Here is a 22509-nt window from a genome sequence, read left to right as displayed (position 1 = left end):
CTATTACGCAACGGCGATACGCACGCGCTGGGCCGTCAACCCACAACAGCTGATCCCATTGCCAACAGCACTGCAGCAACGCACGATATGAACCGTTACGCAATAGAATATAATGAAAACAAAACTGACAAATGATAACATAAATTTGTGGATAAGAACCACTCGCAGCGCGAACACCCTTAATCAAAGGTCTTGCGTCAGAAAATATACCTAGTAACCCCAGGAAAAGATTAAAAAGGCGGTGGTGTCGGGACCTACTAATCTAAAAACTTTTAATTGTAATATAATTGTATTGTAATATAATACTAAACCTATATATTTATGTACATAAGTAACTGTAAAAGTGCCTTTACTGTTAGGTTTCTTTAATCTGTGTTTCACTCAAGCCATTATTCTTTCATCACTTTTACTCATTGTTCTGTTCTGTAACAGATTGTAAATTATATAAATAAAAACAAAAAAAAAAAAAGAAATCCTAGAAAGTAAAAAAAAAAAAGTTTGATATATTGATTTGATGTTTAGTTAAGAAAGTTCGAGATTAACTAATTTTAACAGTAGTAATAATATTTTTGCTTCCAGTTCGTACTTCCTGATGTACAGGTATTTTAATATGTTCCTCATGACACGTGTATATCTTTAGTTTTCTATTGTTTACAAGTCATATGTTATGGGCTACCACAAAAACATGTATAAATAGAATTGTGCGTAACACAATATCACAGGTGTTACACACCTACATAGACTATTTATAATCATTAATTTAAAATATTATAAGATTAATATATATTCTTAGAAACACCTACATTTAATAGGTTGGCCATAAACCAATAATAACAATATATATTTTAAAAGATTAATATATATTCCTAGAAACACCTATATTTAATAAGACCAGTAATATATATTAAAAGATGTAATCTATAAAATGATAAAGTAGGTCGAACGAACGTGGCCTATTGCTAAATAAGGAGTTATGCCGAAACAACAAGACCAATGACGTCAATCAATCCATATAAAAGAGGGATCAAAATGACCACAATTCAGATGAGTTCTAGTCACGGAACAACAAGCTACTTCACGTCACTTTGTATTAGAATTTTGTTAAACACTTTGAGTATTAAAATAAATGTATTAATGTATTGAAAGTCTCATGTTTATTTAAATTAAATACATCTTCGACTTGCAACACTTGAAATCGAGCCGGTGGCACGTAACACATACAAATAACAGGATCAAAATAAAATATATGCATCACGTCTGTTTTCTTCTTCTAAGAATCTGGCTAGTTTTCTAAACTTAAAAACAGATATGAAATCGAAAAATGGTTTACTACCTCGATGATACCGTGACTCGAAACATGAAAATAAAAATCTAAAAAACTATAAAATATATGTATTCGTATACTCGTATAAAAAGTATATTACGGAAAGACAATACGCTGCCACTAACGACGCGGAAATTCTTTTATGTCACATATGCGCACGGACATTGTTTTTATTAATTGTACTTTATCTAATTGAATTTTCTTGATAACGCTTTAAAGTTTTAGTTCAAGAGCTAATATAAAATGATTATGAATACATAATATGATCAAAAAAATGTAATATTAATTTAGTTTATTATTTCTATACTTAACTAGACTACATTTTATATTTTTCAATCGCATACCAATCATTTTTCATTCATATGTCTTTCGTAAAATAGTCGCATCATTTCGGAATAATATTATGTAGTCATAAAATCATTATAAAATGTAAATATGTTTTGAGTGTCTATAAATTGGAAACAAAAAATCTAATCATCATACTTAATATAATAAATAGATAATTAATTATTACATTTATTTTGATTACATATATATATATATATATATATATAACTTTCTTCACTTTTTTTCACTTTTATTCATCCATAGAAATACGTTTTTCAATTGAAGTGCAGTGTAATGAATATTATTACTTAAAATCGACTCACGATTATCTTTTTGTTTCTTTTATATTTTAAATTTAATTTCAAACTATTTTTGATATGACAATATTATTTAAATAGGATTTTATAACCTCTCTGTTCCTCAAAGACATAATTAAAGTTTTTCTGTGAAAAAAAAATGTAAGTCGTAGATTGGATTTTTCTTTTAATGTCAATCTTGTTTTAAATCAAAATTTATATTAGATTTTAAAAATATAAAAGTAGTTTAAAACTCTGATTATATTAATTTTGGTATACTCGTATTAAAGCACCCGAACATTATTGCTACATGAAAACCGACTTGAATAATTACAATCAATATTTGAACGAGTTCATTTCGGCTGTACTCTATAATATTATTCATTCTAAACGTATTTCATTGCTAAAATTCTATTCATGTTGCTTATAATTGAGTTTGATATTGCATTATTCCTTATCTGGTTTATTCTGAATGAACAAATTATTCACATATGGTATGTTGCATAATGCTGTTACTATTTTCCTATAATATTATTTTAGAAGAATATAATATAATATATTTACGAAAATAGATAACAATACATATATTTATTTTTAAACAACAGCTGAGTCTTGTTCATAATATATATATATGTATGAACATCAAGGTTAGTAAATTTAAAAAATCAACATGTAAATAAATGTAATAGTAACATGTAATAAATACAATAATATTTGACATTTTTTTATTTTATCAAGCTCTGTTCAATACCATGTGTATAATACGAATTAAAAAATGAAATATTGATTTGAATTGTGTATTAACAGGAATTAACAACGATATTGGTCTTTGTGGATTTTAAATTCTATAAAAATCCATTCATTGTTATAAGTTATGATAAAAAAAACATAATTTTGTACATGTACTAACTATGTCGTCGATAAATTACATAATATACTAGTATATTATATTGTTTTCATCGATTTTATCTTCACATTTCTGTATAAAGCCATTCATTGTTGATGTTACTTGTTATATTTTTAATACGTATATTTTTTTACATTCATTTTTTTTTTATTCTACACATATTGATTTATTCTAATTATTCAAATAATAATGCAATGAATCATATGATAATCTTGATAGCGTCAATGAATCTGTGTTCATTTTAAATTATTTATGCATTATTAACATATCAAATGTAATCGTTGTAAAAAAGCAAAAGTATTATTTATATTTTCATGGTCTTCTTTATAAAATCTAAAATGTTTTTGAAATATATTGGACCGAAAAAGTATTATTATTATTATTGAAAATTACTTCATTACATTCGACGCCAAATGTATTTTATTCTTATTTTTTTCTTTTGTTTCACTGTCAATTCAATGAATAAGTGACAGATACCAATGGAAGAAGTCTTGCGTTACAAAAAAAACAAATAAATAAAAAAACAGTTATATTAACAAAGATAAATGAATGCTTCAAATATTGTTTAATAAATATTTGCTATAATTATATGATTTATTCTATAACTGAGAATTCTTTATAGTTTTTAAATAATATACATAAATAATGTAAATAAAATATATGTAAATATATATTTAACATACAGTTAAATTAGAATGACTATACGTCCCGTTTAAAACGGGTTTGTCCTTTTTTTTTATCATTATACAAACTTTGAACGGGATGCTTTTTGTCCCGTTTTTTAGAATAGGGTCACGTTTTAATCCCTTTACTTCCATAAAAATTGTAAACCGAGAGTAAAAGAAAAAAAAATAAGACATGTCATATAGTATATATATATATATGTACTACGAACTCATGTGCGAAACTTCTAAAGAAATCGATATTAAATACGAATAGTTTACCAATGTACAGTACTATTTATAATCAATCATATTCGGTATAATAGGTATATTAGGTATATTAATCGAAAATCGAACATAGTCGTGCAATAACGTGTGTACATTGCAACGATCTTGTGTTATTAATATTATAGCCACTGTGTATCAATTCTTTTTATTTAAATTGTTATGAGTCGTCAGTGTTATTACTTTTATTGTTATCTTAAAAGAAAATATACATTCACTGTACCTTTTCAGATTAACTAACGCAGTAATAGAAAAAATTTTTCAATCATACATACTTTATGGACGGCCGAAAAAAATCGTTTTCTCATACCAACTGTCAAAGCAATAATACATCTGAAAAATAGTTTTAAAAAATATTCCTGTAATGATTTTTATTTATTTTTTTTTTTTTTAACACAACCAAAATTATTAATGCAATCAGTTTATCAAAAAAACATAATGCCAAAGGATGAAATGAAGAAAATTATGAACAATCGACATCAACTCAATAAAAATAAAGAATATTTTAAGTAATTTTTTCAATCTCACAGCAAAAAAAAATGCAAATCAATGTTTAATTAAAATATCAAACTAATTAAAAATTATTTTTATTGCATATAATATAGAAATTAAAAAAAATGTTGTCTTTTTTTAGAGAATATATTTGTCCCGTTTTTTTTTTTCATAAATATACAGTGAAACCTCCCTTAGCGGACACCTCTAAATAGCGGTCACCTCCAAATAGCGGACGTTTTTTTCTGTGACGGGGACATTTTCACTATTTATGTATAGGAAAAACTTTAAATACAAGACACTCTAAATAACGGACACTTTTGTGACATTGATATTAATAATTTTTATCTTAAATTAAGAATTATTTTGGAATACCCGAATAAAAACCTGAATTATTAAGTTATCTTATGTGTACATTATTATATTGTATCTGAAAATCTTATCCGTTCATTCATTGAAATATTATCGCGTCAACGAAATATTGTAACTAATGCATTGTCCTATGTGCGTTTAGTTCTGTTTGTAATGCCAACGTTTATTATAATGCGAATTTATTATACGTATTATTTATACGTTTATTGTAGTGCGCTATGGCCAGCAAAAGAAAAAGATTAACTCTAAAAGAAAAAATAGACATTCTGGAATTTCGAACATCAAATACAAATACAATGGACGTTCGTGCATTAGCAGACAAATTTAGTGTTGGTAAAACACAAATTGCGAATATTATAGCAAATACAGATGCTCTTTACAAAACTTGGGCTGAAAATGGAGATAAACGGAAATGGACAAAGCTACAAAAAACAGAAACCTCTATAATTGGCAATCGCCGAATTCCGTCCCGGGTTGCTGAAAATGACCGAATTCCGTCCCGGAGGCGGAGCAACTATGTCCGAATTCCGTCCCGAGGGTGGATAAACTATGTCCGAATTCCGTCCCGACTAGTCTTGGACGGTATTAATATAAGTTCAATTTTATAGAACTTCAAAAGGCTTCATCTGACATCACGCGTATCGTTTTTTTGTATTATCGCAATTATTCGCAATAAAAAACGTAAACGATTTATATACTATGTATTGTGTATACCAAAGTCAGGTGTCGTCTAAGTTTTTACCGGCCTATTTCAAATCTAAAAAATAATAATTAAAAAAAAAAAAAAATAATTTAAATACTAATTACACATAACATATATTATACTTATACTCTTAAATTTATTAAAATACTTATATGACTGTCATATTTATACATAAATGGCATATACTGTAAGTATTAAATAAATAAGGCTGTTTTGCCGGATTTTACATTTTTAAACATACCAGCAAAGCTGCCAGTCCTAAGCCTGGAGAAAATGTGAAGGAAAATATTACTGCCAAATATATCATAGTTACAGGTAGAGGACGGAATTCAGACATAGTTGTTCCGCCTCCGGGACGGAATTCGGTCTTCAGTTATGGAACGATAGGGAGCCCGGGACGGAATTTGGTACCAGCCCGATTAATGAATCGACAATGAAGTATTAAACTGGTTTTTAAAATTACGAGAAAAAAATCTTCCTGTTTCAGGACCGATGCTTCAAGAAAAAAGTAAGCAAATCGCTGAGATGCACGGATTTGATTTTAAAGGCTCTATTGGCTGGCTTGAAAAATTTCGGAAAAGAATTAATATTTTTTTTAAATCAGTTTGCGGTGAAGCAGCAAGTGTTAATGAAGAGGCCATCGATAACTGGAAAGCAAAAATATCCGAAATTATAGCAAATTACGCAGAATGCGATATTTTCAATGCAGATGAAACGGGATTATTTTATAGAGTTCTACCTGATAAAATCATGGCGTTCAAAAATGAGATATGTACTGTAGGAAAAATTTCAAAAGAACGTTTAACTGTATTCTTGTGTTCTAAAATGTTAGGTGATTTTGAACAGCCGCTCATCATAGGCAAAGCTAAACGTCCACGAACCTTCAAACAATTGGATATTAACAACTTTCCCGTCGATTGGTATTGGAACAAAAAATCCTGGATGATGACTGAAATAATGACTGAGTGGTTTATGAAATTTGATAACAGAATGGGTAAAATACGAGTAAAAGAAAAGTTTTACTCTTTTTAGACAACGTGGCTCTTCATCCATATTTAAAAATGAAAAAAATTGAACTTGTGTTTTTTCCACCTAATATGACATCGCATTGACAACCACTTGACCAAAGAGTAATCCATCAGTTTAAGAAGTTATATTGCACGCAATTGTTACGTAAAGCTGTTTCCGATTTGAATGTCAATTCAAGTCAACCTATCAACGTGGTAGATGCAATTTACTAGGTGTTTTCATCTAGAAAAAATATTCAGCCCGAAACAGTGAAGAAATGCTTTTTGCGGTCTGGCTTAAGGCACCGTGATAACAACGTTACAGTCGCACAGTAGGACAAATTAAACTTTTAGGCGGTCAAAAATATAAAATTATATTTTGTTTTGTTTTTAGTTATTTACTATTTAATATAATTAGAATTAATTTAAAAATACAAAATAAATCTTAAAAAAAACAATTTAATAGCATAATAAACTAACAAACTTTAAAATATTAAGTCTAATCACTACTATATTCAGCTTCTTCTTTATTCGACTCGTTTTCTTCGGAGCTTTCAATATTCAATAAATGTATTGCGTCTGGAGGCAATTTAGTTGATGACACTTTCCTCGGAGGTCTTAATCCTGTTATTATCGGGTCAGATGTTATCAAAAGAAAGTTAAATAAATCAGTGTTTGTGTTAATACGTGACGATTTTCTTGAATGGTGTTCTCGGAATCGTATATAGTCTTTGTTCCGTGACTCTTACGCTTCTTCAGATAACTCTCCAATGGAAACAAGGGCATATTTTATTGCTAAAGAGCCATGTATCAAAATTATATGGATGCTTGGAGGCATACGGTACCAATTATATAACTTTACATAAAGTTTAGCTGTTTCTTTGGAATATTCATCAAATTTTTCATAATTAATTTCATGACCACTAGAAATTACTGATAATATTATTGAAAATCTATGGATTAAGCAAATATCAACTCCTGTAATCTCTGACACTTTTTCTGGGTTCTTAAAAAATCTTCGAGCAACATTCCCTGTATTTGATGTACCCATACCCTGAACCACTCTATCAACTTTTAAGCCCAATTCTTCCCAAAGACGAGATTGTATATCTTTCTTTTTTTCTGAAATTAAAATTTTTTGTTCAACAGTTTTCTTTTTGTTGTTGGGGCTGATTCTAATTTATATGCAATATGCAAAATGTATTCTAAAAATTTGATCCAGGCATGCAATGTGGATAAACCGTACTTAAGATTATCTTCATTGATTTGAAATTTTTGCATTTGGTCTAAATTGTTCATATTTGTAGGGTTGCATTTACAAATAAAACAAACTTGGCTTGAAGATCCTGTTAAAATGTTTATTACTTTGCCACCAATCATCGTCATAACCATTGTATAACGAATAGACACTACATTATTATTTATATTTAATTTTAATGGCTTTAGTTCTGCAATTTCTTTCTCCGCTTTTTGCGCCTCATTTTTTATGGTTTCTACAGTCTCTTTATTATACATTAATTTTATTGTTCTGCAATAACGCGTAGACGAAGGTGTTGGATTTTTCCATAAAATTGTATTGTTTTTGAAATTTTTGTAATTCCCGTAAGTTGCAATGGGACCAAAGAAAATAAAAAAAAACACTTGTATCTGTTATATTTTGATCGTTGAATGTTTGATGGTACTCACTATGACCAGAATTTCCATCACAACCTCACTTACGTAACAAATTAAGGTCTGTATACACTTCATCAAAATTCATATTACTATCAAATTCAAAAATTTTAAATAATCTAGTTAGTGTATGATCTAACAAACATTGGAGTGGAACAGAAGCTTTTTCCTCGCGAATTTCTATACCTTCGGGGTAACATCTTTCTTTTGCCAAACGAATACGATGATATGAAGTATAAATATTAGCTTCACGTTGTTTGGCCCCGAGTCTAGTTATATGATAAGCGTTTTTCGTCATGCGTGTGTCAACTATAAAAGCTAGAGCTTCATCTTCGGTATTTGGCATAACAGTTTTAGAACTATATTTATACATATTTTTAATTTGAATGCTCTACGAGGAGAGTATTCAGTTATTTGGCTTAACATATCAGCAGCTGCTCATTTCCCTTCAGAGTACAAAGTATTTTTCGTAGCACAAATCAATACCTCACTTGTTGTAGTCTTCTTTAAATATTCAGTTTGCCTACGTTTTGAACGGTTACTTAAATCCAAAAAATATTTACGTGGCCTACCTCGACTTGTTGATGGTTGGTAGTCTATTTCATTTTTTGCTATAAATGGAATGTTAAAATCTAATTGTAGCCAATTTTAATTTTTAATTAAAAATTTTGACATACACCTATTAGATTCTTTCCATTTTTTATTAACTGTACTACAAAATCCTTCAATTTTCCCTTTAATGCATTTTTCAAAGTCCCCATAAGAATTCCACTCAGCTCATTAGTTAATGATTAGCGAATATTGCGGTATATTTGGTATCGAGAGATAAGTGGCAACAACTATAGTAGTTTATAGTCGCTGATTACGACACTGAAATTTACTATTTTTGACCGCCTAAAAGTTTGATTTGTCCCACTGTGAGACGTTGATGATCTACTTACACCAATAGAAGAACTTGGCAATCATATTAAGTTGATTGACAATAAAATTACGGAAAATCACTACATAACACTAAACGATTGCGTAGAAACTTACGACGCTGATATTGAAAATCCATCTGATAGTACGGTATGTCTACACAAAATGAAGAAGAAAGTGATGAAAAAAAATGATAGGTCCGAAGAAATTCTTAAAATAAGAAGTCTACGAGAGGCATTGCAGTAAAAGACATACTTAAATATATTTCTTCTATCGAGGTACTGAATAGTTCATTGTTCTCAAACACAGTCCAATTAGAAAATGCCTTAACATACGAATTAACTACGCCTGCAATTAGTAAACAAACTAAAGTAACAAATTTTTTTCAGAAATTTTAGTTTTATTTTTTTTTAAGATGTATTTAATTAATGTAAAAATAAAATAAAATAAAATTATTGAATTTATTTATTTATTAAAAAAAAATGTTTTCCTCTAAATAGCGGACAAAATTTCGGCGACTGAGAGTGTCCGCTATTTAGAGGTTTCACTTTAGTCACTCTAAGTTAAATGGTTATATTTTCTTGTACCACTATGTGAGATGATACCTTTTTTACTTGTATTACATATGTATAGACATATTTAAATTATATTATTTCTTCATAAAAATAAATATTTGTTATAAATGTATAAAGATATATAAAGATTCAATAAATTCTGAAATAAGGTGTAGTGATGATTTGAAGTGATAAGTTATACGATATTTCTTTTTCGGAATAACAACAAATCACCAGAACGAATTAATGACATTTATTCAAAAACTCTACGCTGTCTAAACACGATTAATCGGTTTTGCAATAGATTATATTCTACAAAAATGTCGGTTCTATATACTTTTGTAAAACGAGTGTGGTGTTGATGTTTATTGTACATAGAGAATTATCCATCAAACACAAACCAATATATTTTGTTACCACTTCGACTTTCAGAGAGCTTTGAATGTGTGTACGTATTATTATGAATAATTAATGGTATATTCCACTGTTTGGTATTATAACTTCTGCAGTTATCGCGTTTTTATGTTGTTCGAAGTAGATTAATTAAGATTCCGAATAATTATTGTAATAGTAATTTCCTTAAGAAAAACTATGTTAGGTTTTTTTTTTTTTTTGTATTCAATCCGTAGATTAGTCTACAGTAAATGTTCTCTCCATGATTCTCTGTCTTGTGCTTTATCTTTGAGTTGTTTGTATGAATTGACTCTTGCATCTTTGATTACTTGGCTTACATAACACGTTCTTGGCCTTCCTCTTCCGCGTTTCCCCTCTATCATACCTTCCAGTATAAGGCTATGGAGTTCTTCATTATGTCTTAATGTATGACCTATCATGTGCCATCGTCTTGATCTTAAATTATTTAGCAATGTTCTTTTCGCTTTGACTAAATCTAATATTTCTTCGTTTGTCTTCATTTCCGTTCATTTTATTTTCTCCATTTTACGCCAACGCCACATTTCAAAAGCTTCTAGAGTGACTTCATCTTTTTTTGTTTAACGTCCATGTTTCACAACCATATAATGCTGTACTCCATACGTATGTTTTAATTAGACGTTTTCTCGTTCTTAGATCTACATTTTTTGATGTTAGTAATTTGTTCTTGAGTATAAATGTCTTTTATCCTTGACCTATTCTACTTTTTATTTCCTTTTTTAACCTTTCCTCGTTATCTATTATGCTTCCCAAATATTTAAATTGATTTATTTGTTCGATTCTGTTTCCTTTTAGGGATATATTAATATTTGGCTCATTTTATTTACTACTTATCATTACTTTTGTTTTTTTCCGTATTTATATTTAATTTGAATTTTAAAAATATGTTGTCCATTTCACTAAGTGCTGTTTGTAGATCGCTTTCAGATGATGTGAGCAAAACTATATCATCTGCAAATCGTATAATTGATATAAATATACCTCCTATTACTACTCTTATAATTTGTTTTTCTAGTTTTTGTTTTATATCTCTTATCGCTTGTTCCTCGTAGACATTAAATAAAGATGGTGACAGTGGACATCCTTGTCTTATTCCTGTTTGTATATTAGCAATCTTTTTTGTGAAGTTAGGTTTTTATATTGTTATTATTATCTTATATAAGCTGTAAAAAGTTACCAGTAAATAAGTCATTAAAAATATTTAACCGTAGTAGGACCATTTTACTTGGACAAGCATATGTAATATAATAATAGACAATTTAAAAATTGTCCGAACCATGAAAACATATCATTGGTCATCATGTAATTATTTTTCCCTAAACATACCCACGCATTTACTATGACTCATAGTGTCGATCAATTTTATTACAGTTAAGTCACCATTAAAATCTTCAAGCATTTCTTTCATTCCTTATAAGTCTTTTAACATCTTTGAACGAACAGAACCATTTTATCTGGAGTAATTATACACCAAAAGTCGCACGAAAAAAAGTAATTTTTTATTTTTTAATGCGCGTTTAATCATTCCGTCCATAACTCTAAATAAGATTTTAAATAAACATTATTTTTGATTATGAAACATAGTTGCGTACGAGATATTTTTATTTCGTTTTGCAACGAATTTACAATAAAACGGTTGTTGGTGCTCGACGAATAATTCAATTGTGGCAATAAAATGCACCTAAATCAAGTGCGTATGAACAAAAGATTATTAACACGCGAAAATAAAATATAAATAATGATAGAAGGAAACCAAAAATGTTTTTTAGTACTTATAAAAAAACTCGAAATTAAATGAACCGTCATAATTTAATAAACATAAACCAAAATATGTGTATTTCGCGGTGATACACGATTGAACACGGTCGTTATCGGCCGACCTTTTTGACGACCCGATTGAGCACGGTAAAAAAAAAATATTGTGTACAACATTGTCAGATTGAAAACTATTAGGTTGGCAACACACTAGCGTTATTTTACCGCGCCGTAATTTTACTGCGCGTTTTGTTAAAGTACATTAAAATGAATAGAGCACAATACACGAGTGTCGCGCAGTTAAATTATGGCGCGATATTTCGAAAACTATCGCGTGTACCTTGACTTTACCGTGCACTAAAAATACCACTATAAAGGCTTATCGTAAGTATTCTGAATTTAAAAATGCTGACAACCTACTTAAATACTTATTGAAAGTTGAAAATAAGTATTTAGAGAAAAAAATTTAAATTTTACCTTTTTCAAGACAATTGTTTGAGTGCTATTTTTTAGCAAAAAAAAAAAAAATGTAATTATAACATGTGATTAAAATCCAATAAAAAATTTTTAATTATAAATAATTATATATATTCAAATATATTTTATTTTGTAATAAAAATATGAACACACCGAACTCTATACACCAACAATATCAAAAATGCGAAAAAAACAGTGTCTTGTCGTTTTTCTATTGGAGAGTTATTACTTTTAGGAAATCTGAGCCGTAAAAATTTTAAATTATAAAATAATCGTTACAAATCTAAAATTGAATTACATAATAATTATAAAAAAATCTTGCATACACAGTAATACGGTGCACCGAATATTATACGGTACAAAGCGGCAACGTCGCACCCATTGTCGTGCTCAATCGTGTGGTTTTTGGATTCTTTTTTGGTTTCTATTATTTGACTGCAACCGTGCTCAATCAGGTTACGAAAAAGATCAATAGTGTTCAATCGGGTTCCAGCCGTATTTCGACCTCGCAAGATACGGTTTACACTGTCGCGTCCTGCGTAGTCACATAATAAAATACATAACAAAGAGGTTCCCACGAACATCAAAAACCACAACTGTAAATAAGTTAGATTATTGTATTCACGTGGTTATTACACTGGAAATTACAATAAGGAATTAAAATATCGAAACCACAAGCGTGGACAAGTGAAAGTGTTCACATAAACGTTTTTATGGGAAATTGAAATAAGATAGTTAATCGAAATAGTAGTGACTACATCCTGGGCATCTGCGTCAATAATTATGTCACGGTCCGGAGATAGCGCGCACACACTCACAATCAATAGGGAAATATATTTTTATTATCGTTTTCTTATACACACACACACACACACTTGGGATTTACACATACACTTGCAATATCAGATATAAAAGGGGGTCCTGAACAGGCCCTATTCAGACGAGTTTTGACTATGCTGCACTGAACACCTTTACATCAGTGTATGTCATGGTCCGGACTTAAGAAATATTTGAAACTATTTTTATAACTTATAATTGTTAGGACTTAAAATAATTTCTATAGTCTAAATTATTTGGACTTAGAATATTTACAAATTGTTGCACTTAGAATAATTTTATCAATTTCATAAATTAAATTATTATAAAGAGTCTTAATTATTCTCACTACACCTACATCTAAGCGTTGACTAAGACATTAGTACTGAAATCACGGATCAAACGGTTGGCACGTAACAACACATTGACATTGTTTAACAATCATTTTTCATACATGTTTGTACAAAAAAAAAAAAAAAACCCTAAAACAATGATTTACCGTTTTAAATCAGAATCTGGAGTAAAATAGAACCTTAAATATTAGTAGACAAATAACAATTATTGTAATATCTTTTTTTAGTAAAAATCAAGAATATAATATTATAAATTGATATTGATTTTAATAAATGATGACTCAAAAGCTTACGATGGTCTAAAATATATTTTCAATACACTTGAAAAGGTCAAAATAAATATTCGTATTCTTATAGTTATATTAAAAAAATAATGCTATATATATATATATATATATAACACACACACACACATATATATATATATATATATATATATTATAAAATCGAAAAATATCAGATATTGCTTTTTTTGACAACAATCAAATTAAGAATCAGAAAAATTAAATTTTCTTGTTCTTTAGTGGATTTATAATAAATTTTTGAAAAATTATGACATATTCAATGTACAAAACGTTGATTTAATTTTCCTTATAGTACTACATTATATGCTATAAAACTAATTCAATTTTGAAATCAACATTTTCCAGTAAATGAGACGATGCCGCCACATAATATGTATATTTAAATACTATATCAATTCAAAATAACGAAAAAAATTACGATCCAAAGTCTGAAAAACCAATTGATATCTAGTGAAAAATAATATATTATCATCCTGTGAATGCGTGATAAAATTCGGTTATCATTCGTCTAATATTATATTTATTGTCAATACCATTGGTATAAGCATTTCGCGTGCAGATAACGGTGCTAGGATACTTCCGTTGAAAATAATTGTCACACAACATAATTATTCGTTTAAGAGCCAGGAAGTATTGCAACCGTGAAGTATATTGTTATATATTATTTACTATTCCCTTCTTCGAGCCATCCGTTAAATAATACGTGATGTTGCTTCGAGACATAACCGCGAGTTCGGTGGACAAACAGCCGAGGAAAACTTATCCTACGACACGTTTATATATCATGCTGGGCTTTTTTAAATAATGAAAACTACTCTAATTTCATGTAACAATAAAACGCATCTATCTCTGCATACTATCATAACATAAATTATATAAAATAATAATGATAAACGCTTAGTCTCGATGGAATCATACAGTTGTACCCCTCTTCTTTTCTAACCTGTACTTTCTAATTATTTTTACACACGTTTGCCAAAAGTATAAACCGTGGAAACAACTAAAATCTAATAAACCAAAAAAATGTATAATAATAAAGACAATTTACGACAAACATCGTCGTCTTTCATATAAAATTATAATGTAAATTAAAACGAAATATTATTAAATGGTATCAAACTTTTTACAAAATTATATCTATCAATTTGATCGTCGTTATATAATTCTATGTTTTTATTTATAAATTCCATATTAGTTTTTTGTTTAGTTCTTACTATCCTACATTTATTAATATTAGCAGAATTGATTCGTATGTAAGAATCCGTTTGCATAGCTAATAAGTTTTTAATGAAAACTGAAATATTTGGATGTGCTGAAGTAAATAAAATACCAATTTTGGCATGAAAAGACTCACCATTTTGTGCCATGCGGACTTTCGGTGTTAAAAATATTTTTAGAATACGGAGCTACGATACGTTAATTTTTTTGATCGTGAGGAATTACGGTGCATGCGGAGTTGCGGATTTATAAAATAATTTTATTCGTGCTACGGCGCGTTCTAATTATCACCGTTTACATAACTATTCATGTGATGAGCATTTTTTTTTTTTTGTCCATATTAATCATTTTTATTTCATTGCTGACAGTTATACGTATATTCTATTCTAAATGTTATCCAAATTTTATACTTCATTTTCATACATGTTAATAACTTTTTTTGTATCATTCAAAGTGTTCATTTATTATTTTTATTTAATTAAATTTGATGAGAATTGGTAAAAAACAAAATGTAAACATTTTGGATTGTTTAATTTAATAATTTACATAGTATAAATTACTAAATTATTTTACGTTATTAGACCTATTTGTAAAACTTCCTCTAACAGTGTATAAAATAAATAAAAAGAAAACATAGCACATAATGAATGCATTTGAATCATTAAATGTGTATGCTGAATAAAATAGTTTATTTTCTATAAACAATTACAAACAGAAACTACACTCGAAATAACAAAAACATTAAAATATTACAACCATTAATAAAATTATAGCAATTTATATTAATCAATTATCTTATTTATTTCAATATAATTATTAATATTTTCATTGTTCATGAATATTAATGAAAAGTAAAAATGTTTTCAAACCTGTTGATTAACTTCTATAATATTCTCAATCACTACTTTATTCTTGATTGATTTTAGACTATGCAATATTTGTCGAAGATCATTCGCTAAAACACTTAAATACAAATACATTAATAATTTATGATCGACTATATATTTATACGGGTCATAGACATTTAACGTTTAAGATTTCAATGCTCAGCGCCGTAACGTTTCTAACATTATACTCTTATGACCCTTTAGAAGCATATAAAACAATAATATCGGAAATATATTATTATGGTCCTCTGAAAATGCGTTTTCTAATGGCTACTCGTCGTTCTATTATAACTTACAGATTCGAATACATAATATATTTTACTCGAAATCGCAAGACACAGCAGTTCATCGAAAACATGAAGTCATATTGTATAAACAACAATTCCAGTTCCAATTCGATCGTTGTTAGTGGTTCTTTCGAAAAATCAAACGAAAAATAAAATAATATACAGCCGACATGCAACAACGCTCTTACTAATATGCAAATTTAAAGCGATAAATGAAAAACATAATAATAATATAAATATTAATTAATAGAAATTATTATCATCATTATTATTACGATAAAATAAAAAATAAAAATATTATAATAACGTTTGCAACAACTACAGGCACAATTATAATGTAGTGCACACAGAAAAATATTTAATATTACTTTTTTCAATCGTATGGGATTTTGTCGTTATTGTTGATTTTTCGTCATGTTCAGATGAGATAGCACAGATATAACGCGATAAAATTCGAAACTCAAAAATACTTCGTGTGGGGGTGTACGACCACCACGTTTTCTCCTGATGTGGAAAAAGTAAAAATTAGTGAAAAAAATATTAAGAGAGAAAGGAGTCGGAATGTTAAGGATATGAAAGAGAAAAGGATACGATATGTGTATGCGTGTGTGTTATAGAGAAAAAGAGAGATGGAGAGAGAGCGAGAAATGATATGCTGCCAACAAGTCGAACGGAGAAACACCGAATACTGCCGAACACGCCACTCGACTGACGTGATAAACCACGAGGAAATCTCTCACGCGAAAACGAATGTACATTGAAGCGGCGGCGGTGGCGACGGTGGTGGCAACAGCATCAGCAGCAGCACTGTATAGTGTTCCCGCAAAAATATAACATCCCTTATTCTGTTCACACACCACACTAGCTCACCTCAAACACACAATTTATAATGTCGCATTCATTGTGTCGTAAATAAACATAATTCATCGGCGTCGAGTATAATGATAATTTTCCGTATATACATGAGCATATATATAGCATATATAGCATACATCTACGTTGATTGTTTATACATATTTTATGTTTTTTACCTGTACGATGGTATAATAATATAGTTTTTGAAATCGTTGCGCGAATTATCATCTTTACGATGGTTTTGCAATGCACTCCTATTAATTACATTTTTATTAATACACACTCGTACACATGTGCAACACGTTCGCTAATATATCACAAAATGGCTACGATCAATTGAAACGGTCGGTTAATTTTTCATTTGTATATATACCTGTATATGTATTTTTTTTTTTTTTTGTGAAGTATAATAGCACATTATGAATGAGATGCGAACTGCATCGTCGTCGTAAAAATGTATGTGGGGGCATTCGACGACACTATTAAATTAATTTATTTTACTGAAATATGCGTGTAAAGGCTCTTTCGGTTTCCCTTAAATACCTATACATTTGAATAATATGTAAGAGCTTGTTATTCGCCTTCTTACACCCTACTTACAGTCGTATGTAATTCGTAATGTGCGATTTGGACTGACCATATTATTTCGCGATAACCTCTGTAGTGAGCCGGTCTGATCAGAACTGACTCAAAACGTTTTATGACGAAGTCACCTCTTGTAGCAATAAATTACACGTCCGTTGAAGTAAAATAAAAAAAACACTGTTTAAGTTATAAATGTGAATTTATTATATTACTGAGACACAATATAAAGGTAGCTCGACAAGTTAACAGTTGTAAATTTAACCGTATCGGTCTACTCTTAAGTATGGTTACATTGTATCTAATTAAGCATTGACACATCTAATGTACCCGTTTAATATATTAACTAATAACCCGTTTCTAAATATAAAAGTATTTTAAAATCTAATTGTTTTTATCAACACTCAAGGAAAACAATTCAAGAAAAGGTTACAACGTACGTGAAGTTGGCCCACCCTTTTTCACGGATTAACTTGAAACCTATATCAATATTTTGCGAGTTATTTGCAAGAATTTGCGAGTTCATTTTCAAAATTTGCGAGTTATAATTAAAAAACAGAAGGGTGGGCCAACTTCACGTAGCCCCTCCAAGTCGCCCTAGAACTTCAAAACCGATACCAAACGATGCGTCTTTATTTGCAAGAATTTGCGAGTTCATTTTCAAAATTTGCCAGTAAGCCGTTTGCGAATTATAAAAGAAACAGAAGGGTGGGCCAACTTCACTTAGCCTCTCCAAGTTTCCCTAGAATTTCAAAACTGATACCAAACGATGCGTTTTTATTTTCGAGGATTTGCAAGTAAGCCGTTTGCGAATTATAATTAAAAAACAAAAGGGTAGGCCAACTTCACATTTCCTTTCCAAGTGGCCCTAGAATTTCAAAATTATTTAACATTTTTAATTTTATTCAAATTATTTCCAATATTATAATTTTTAGATTATGGAATTAAGTTATTATTATGGAATCTTAAAAAATTATTTTATCTGCTAGTTCATTTTTACGAAAGGATCAGTGGCGGCTCATGTGCTCGTGCACCTACCCAAACTCAAAAAAAAATTGAAAACATAAACCATAACAATACAACTAAATACCTGTAGTGTTATTAAGATTATTTTTCAAAATTTAAATTCAGAATAGTATGAAAATAATATAATATTTAGATTGGGTTATTCCAAAGGCCACACGAGCAGGCGGTTTTCCGCGACAAAACAGTGTCGGTGTGTGTGTGTTATAGCGGTGCAGTAGTGCACACTATTGCTGTGCACATTTGTACAATGTAAAAATTAAAACAAGTCAAAACACACAACACGCGTTATAATGGAATTGATGTGCACTTTCATTTCTGTGCACATTATCAATTAAAATGTTTTCAGCGAATTATATTCGACGTCGCCGCGTCGGTATCGGCATTATGATTTATTTTTACTCTCATTTGTTTATTATATTCTGATTATCGACTAATAATGTTAGTCATGATCTTAAATTCAAAACAACAATCATGTTTCTATTTACTATCGACCACCGACGTAAAAAAAAACAAAAAACAAAAAACTTTTAACGTTGTATATATAATATTTTTTATAATTTTTTAGGATGTGCTCTACTTCATTAAAAATCCACGAGCCGCCACTGGGAAGAATATAATTTTAATTCTAAAATTTTGATCAAATTAAAATTACCTATTTCTTACGTATGAATCTTATTTTCCCTTTTTATACATAGCCCACTCATATTGTTGTGATACTTTAAAATATTTGTCAAATGATAATTCCTAATTCACAAGGATTTTCGAGGGAAGTTTTGACACCCTGAAGTCAATAATTTCTGAAAAAATAATTGGTTTCAGGTATTCATATTATATAACTTTAACAAATTGCAGAAGTGTGTTAGAATAAATAAATATGTATGCCAATGGTTCATTTTGCATGTCAGTTCTTTCTGGAAAATATAATTATCATTATATTTTGTGGTTTAAGGATTTTCAATTTAATTGATCAACAAATTATATAGGAACACCAATTTATTAATGGAGAATAATTTATTTTAAACTATATAATGTGCAATATCTAGTTCTTGTATTAATAACAACTTCAGTTTCTGGTAAAGTTTTTTATTTTAAAAATTGTTTTAAACCTAATTCCTTTTAGGTTAATCTTATATATCTATCTATCTATCTATCTATACTATATACTCGTATAAAATTGTAAGGGTTTTTCTTCGACCGCGCTAACCGAGAAAACTACTGAACCGATTTGGCTGAAATTTTTTTTGGCTGAAACCCGACATTCTGCTGAAGGTTTTAGTACCACTTTTGTCAGTAAAAAAGTTCATAAAAGTTCATAAAAAATTAAAAACAATTGTACCTATATTGTGCGTATATTTATAGCGCTTCAAATTGGACGAATGACTATATTATGTCCTAAGTGTCATGCAAAAAAATGAAAAGATGAAACTCATGGACTTTGCTGCGCTGACGGTAAAGTTGTTTTACACCGATTTCAGGATCTTCCAGACCTAATTAAAAGTTTAATTGATAATTCTCACCCTCTATCAAAACATTTCTTTGATAATTCTAGACGGTATAATACTCTGTTTCAAATGACATCGTTTGGAGCAAACGAAATAGCTGAAGGGAACTTCATGCCCTCTTTTAAAATTCAGGGTCAAGTGCATCATTTAATAGGTAGTTTATTACCCGAAATTGGAAATAATGCTAAATTTTCACAAATATATTTTATGTCAGAGTCGGATCAAATATCTATTCGAACAAATATGATTCCAAATTTAAAAAGAGGTCTCATTGAATCATTGCAAACAGTTTTGTGTGAAAATAATCACCTCATACAGAGCTTCAGATCTAATCTTGAGTCGAGGTCTTTTGATGAATTGCAAAACTTTAAGTTAATTATTCATGCTGACAGAGTTCCTCAAGATGAACACAGAGGTCAATATAATGCACATCGATGAAGTAGCTGTATTATTAGTTAATGAAGATAAAGGTCTCAGAGATATAGTTCTGCACGGTTGAAGTGGACATTTGAGTTGAGTTTCCTAATTGAATAGATATTATGATGCACTGCAATATCCATTGATGTTTACTAGAGGCGAAGACGGTTATCACATAATTTAAAGAAAAATATCCAAAATCGAACAAAAACTGTCTCCTGCATGCAATTTTATTCATATAGGTTTATGGTTAGAGAAACAAGTCTAAATCATCTACATTATTACGAAACATTTTTCAGCCAATTCGCCGTAGATATGAGGGCAAAAATGATTTTGAAAGACTACACTTTATTCGTAACCATCAAAAACAACTACGTGCGGATGATTATGTTCACATCCGAGATGCTGTTAACAATGATGCAAATATTAATGCTAATAACGTGGGGCAACAAGTAATTCTTCTCTCCTCTTTTACTGGCTCCCCACGTTACATGAATGAAAAAAATCAGGGTGCCATGACTTATGTTCGTAAATTTGGCCGTCCAGATTTATTTATTACTTTCACATGCAACCCGGAATGGCCGGAAATAAAAAATGAATTATTTCAAGACCAAAAGTCGTTTGATAGACACAATATAATCTCTAGAGTTCTTCATCTCAAACTAAAAAAGTTTATGCATGTATTAAAAAATAAAGATATTTTCGGAGATATAAATTGTTATGTTTACAGTGTTGAATGGCAAAAACGAGGTTTGCCACACTACCAAATTCTTTTGTGGTTACAAACGAAAATTCAGCCAGATGAAATTGATAAAATTATTTCTGCCGAGATACCAAACAAAGACAGAGATCCTATACTTTATGAAATAGTAAGCAAGAATATGATTCATGGCCCATGCGGCAAGTTAAATATTAGATCGCCATGTATGAATAATGGAAAATGTGGTAAGAAATACCCTCAAAAATTGGTCAAAGATACCCAAACTAGAGATGATGGTTATCGGACTTACCGACGGAGATCACCAGATTATGGAGGTTATACTGCAATATTAAAAGTTCGTGGTCAAACAGAAATCGTGGTTGACAACCGTTGGGTTGTACCGTATTGTCCAGTGCTATCTAGGTGCTTTAATGCGCATATTAACGTAGAATACTGTCATTCGGTTAAAGCGATAAAATACATATGTAAATATATTAATAAAGGATCAAATAGAGCTACTTTATCTGTTAATCGTGAAAACGATGAGATTACAAATTATTTGAATGGTCGATACATATGTACTTCTGAAGCGTTTTGGAGAATGTTCAATTTTGAAATCCATGATAGAGATCCGACAGTTCAGCACTTGGCTGTTCATCTAGAAAATGGACAGCGTGTTTTCTTTAACGTTAATAATCTTCATCAAGTTATTGAAAATCCAAGAAAAAACAACACTAACTGCATTTTTTGAACTGTGTTCACATGATGATTTTGCGAAAACACTGTTCTATCATGAAATTCCTTCTTATTATACCTGGGATGATAGCAAATGCTGGTTAAAGAGAAGACGGGGAAAAGATGTTCCAGGTTGGCCAGGAATAAAAATGGATACTGCCATTGGTAGAATTTACACGATTCACACAAATCAAAGTGAGTCCTTCCATTTAAGATTGTTACTAAATTATGTACAAGGTCCTACTTCATTTGAAAGCTTGAAGGCCTTTGATGGAGTCATTCACGCGACTTTTAAAGCAACCTGTTTTGCTCTTGGGCTTTTAGAAAACGACGAGCAATGGAAAAATTCTCTAGCGGAGGTAACTCTTTCAGAAAGTCCTTCAAAATTAAGAGAATTATTTGCAATAATCATAGTTTTCTGCCAACCGTATGAACCTCAATCTTTGTGGGAACAGTTCAGAAATGATTTTTGTGAAGATATTCTTTATACAGAGTGCACTCGATTAAATGACTTGCAATTTACTTTTTCTGATGAAATATTTAATAGAGATTTGATTGAAATAGAAGATAAAGTTGTTTGTCTGTCTGAAAAATATTTAACTGAATTTGGAATGAACTCACCTGTTCGAAATGAAAATGCATCT

General features: G+C 29.6%; 1 protein-coding gene and 2 pseudogenes across 3 annotated transcripts in view; 1 reads left to right on the top strand and 2 right to left on the bottom strand.

Annotated features, from left to right (window-relative positions):
* Window positions 1-16744, bottom strand: part of LOC112688472 — a 108583-nt gene extending 91839 nt beyond the window's left edge. For 2 of the 3 annotated variants that reach the window (XM_025561658.1, XM_025561660.1), the window contains exons 1-2: window positions 16417-16744; window positions 4073-4134 (exon numbers count right to left, since the gene is read on the bottom strand). In XM_025561658.1, the coding sequence (XP_025417443.1) occupies window positions 4073-4109 (37 nt within the window). In that variant the 5' untranslated portion in view covers window positions 4110-4134; window positions 16417-16744. The remainder of the gene's footprint in view (window positions 1-4072; window positions 4135-16416) is intronic. The other variant, XM_025561659.1, reaches the window with a different exon arrangement.
* On the top strand, window positions 4884-6609 carry LOC112688467 (annotated as a pseudogene).
* Window positions 6826-8392, bottom strand: LOC112688466 (annotated as a pseudogene).
* Window positions 16745-22509: the final 5765 nt, after the last annotated feature.

The sequence above is a fragment of the Sipha flava genome, unplaced genomic scaffold (genome assembly GCF_003268045.1).
Source record: "Sipha flava isolate LNK unplaced genomic scaffold, YSA_version1 390_pilon_pilon, whole genome shotgun sequence".
Lineage (NCBI taxonomy): Eukaryota > Metazoa > Arthropoda > Insecta > Hemiptera > Aphididae > Sipha > Sipha flava.
This window is presented reverse-complemented; position numbering and strand designations above follow the sequence as displayed.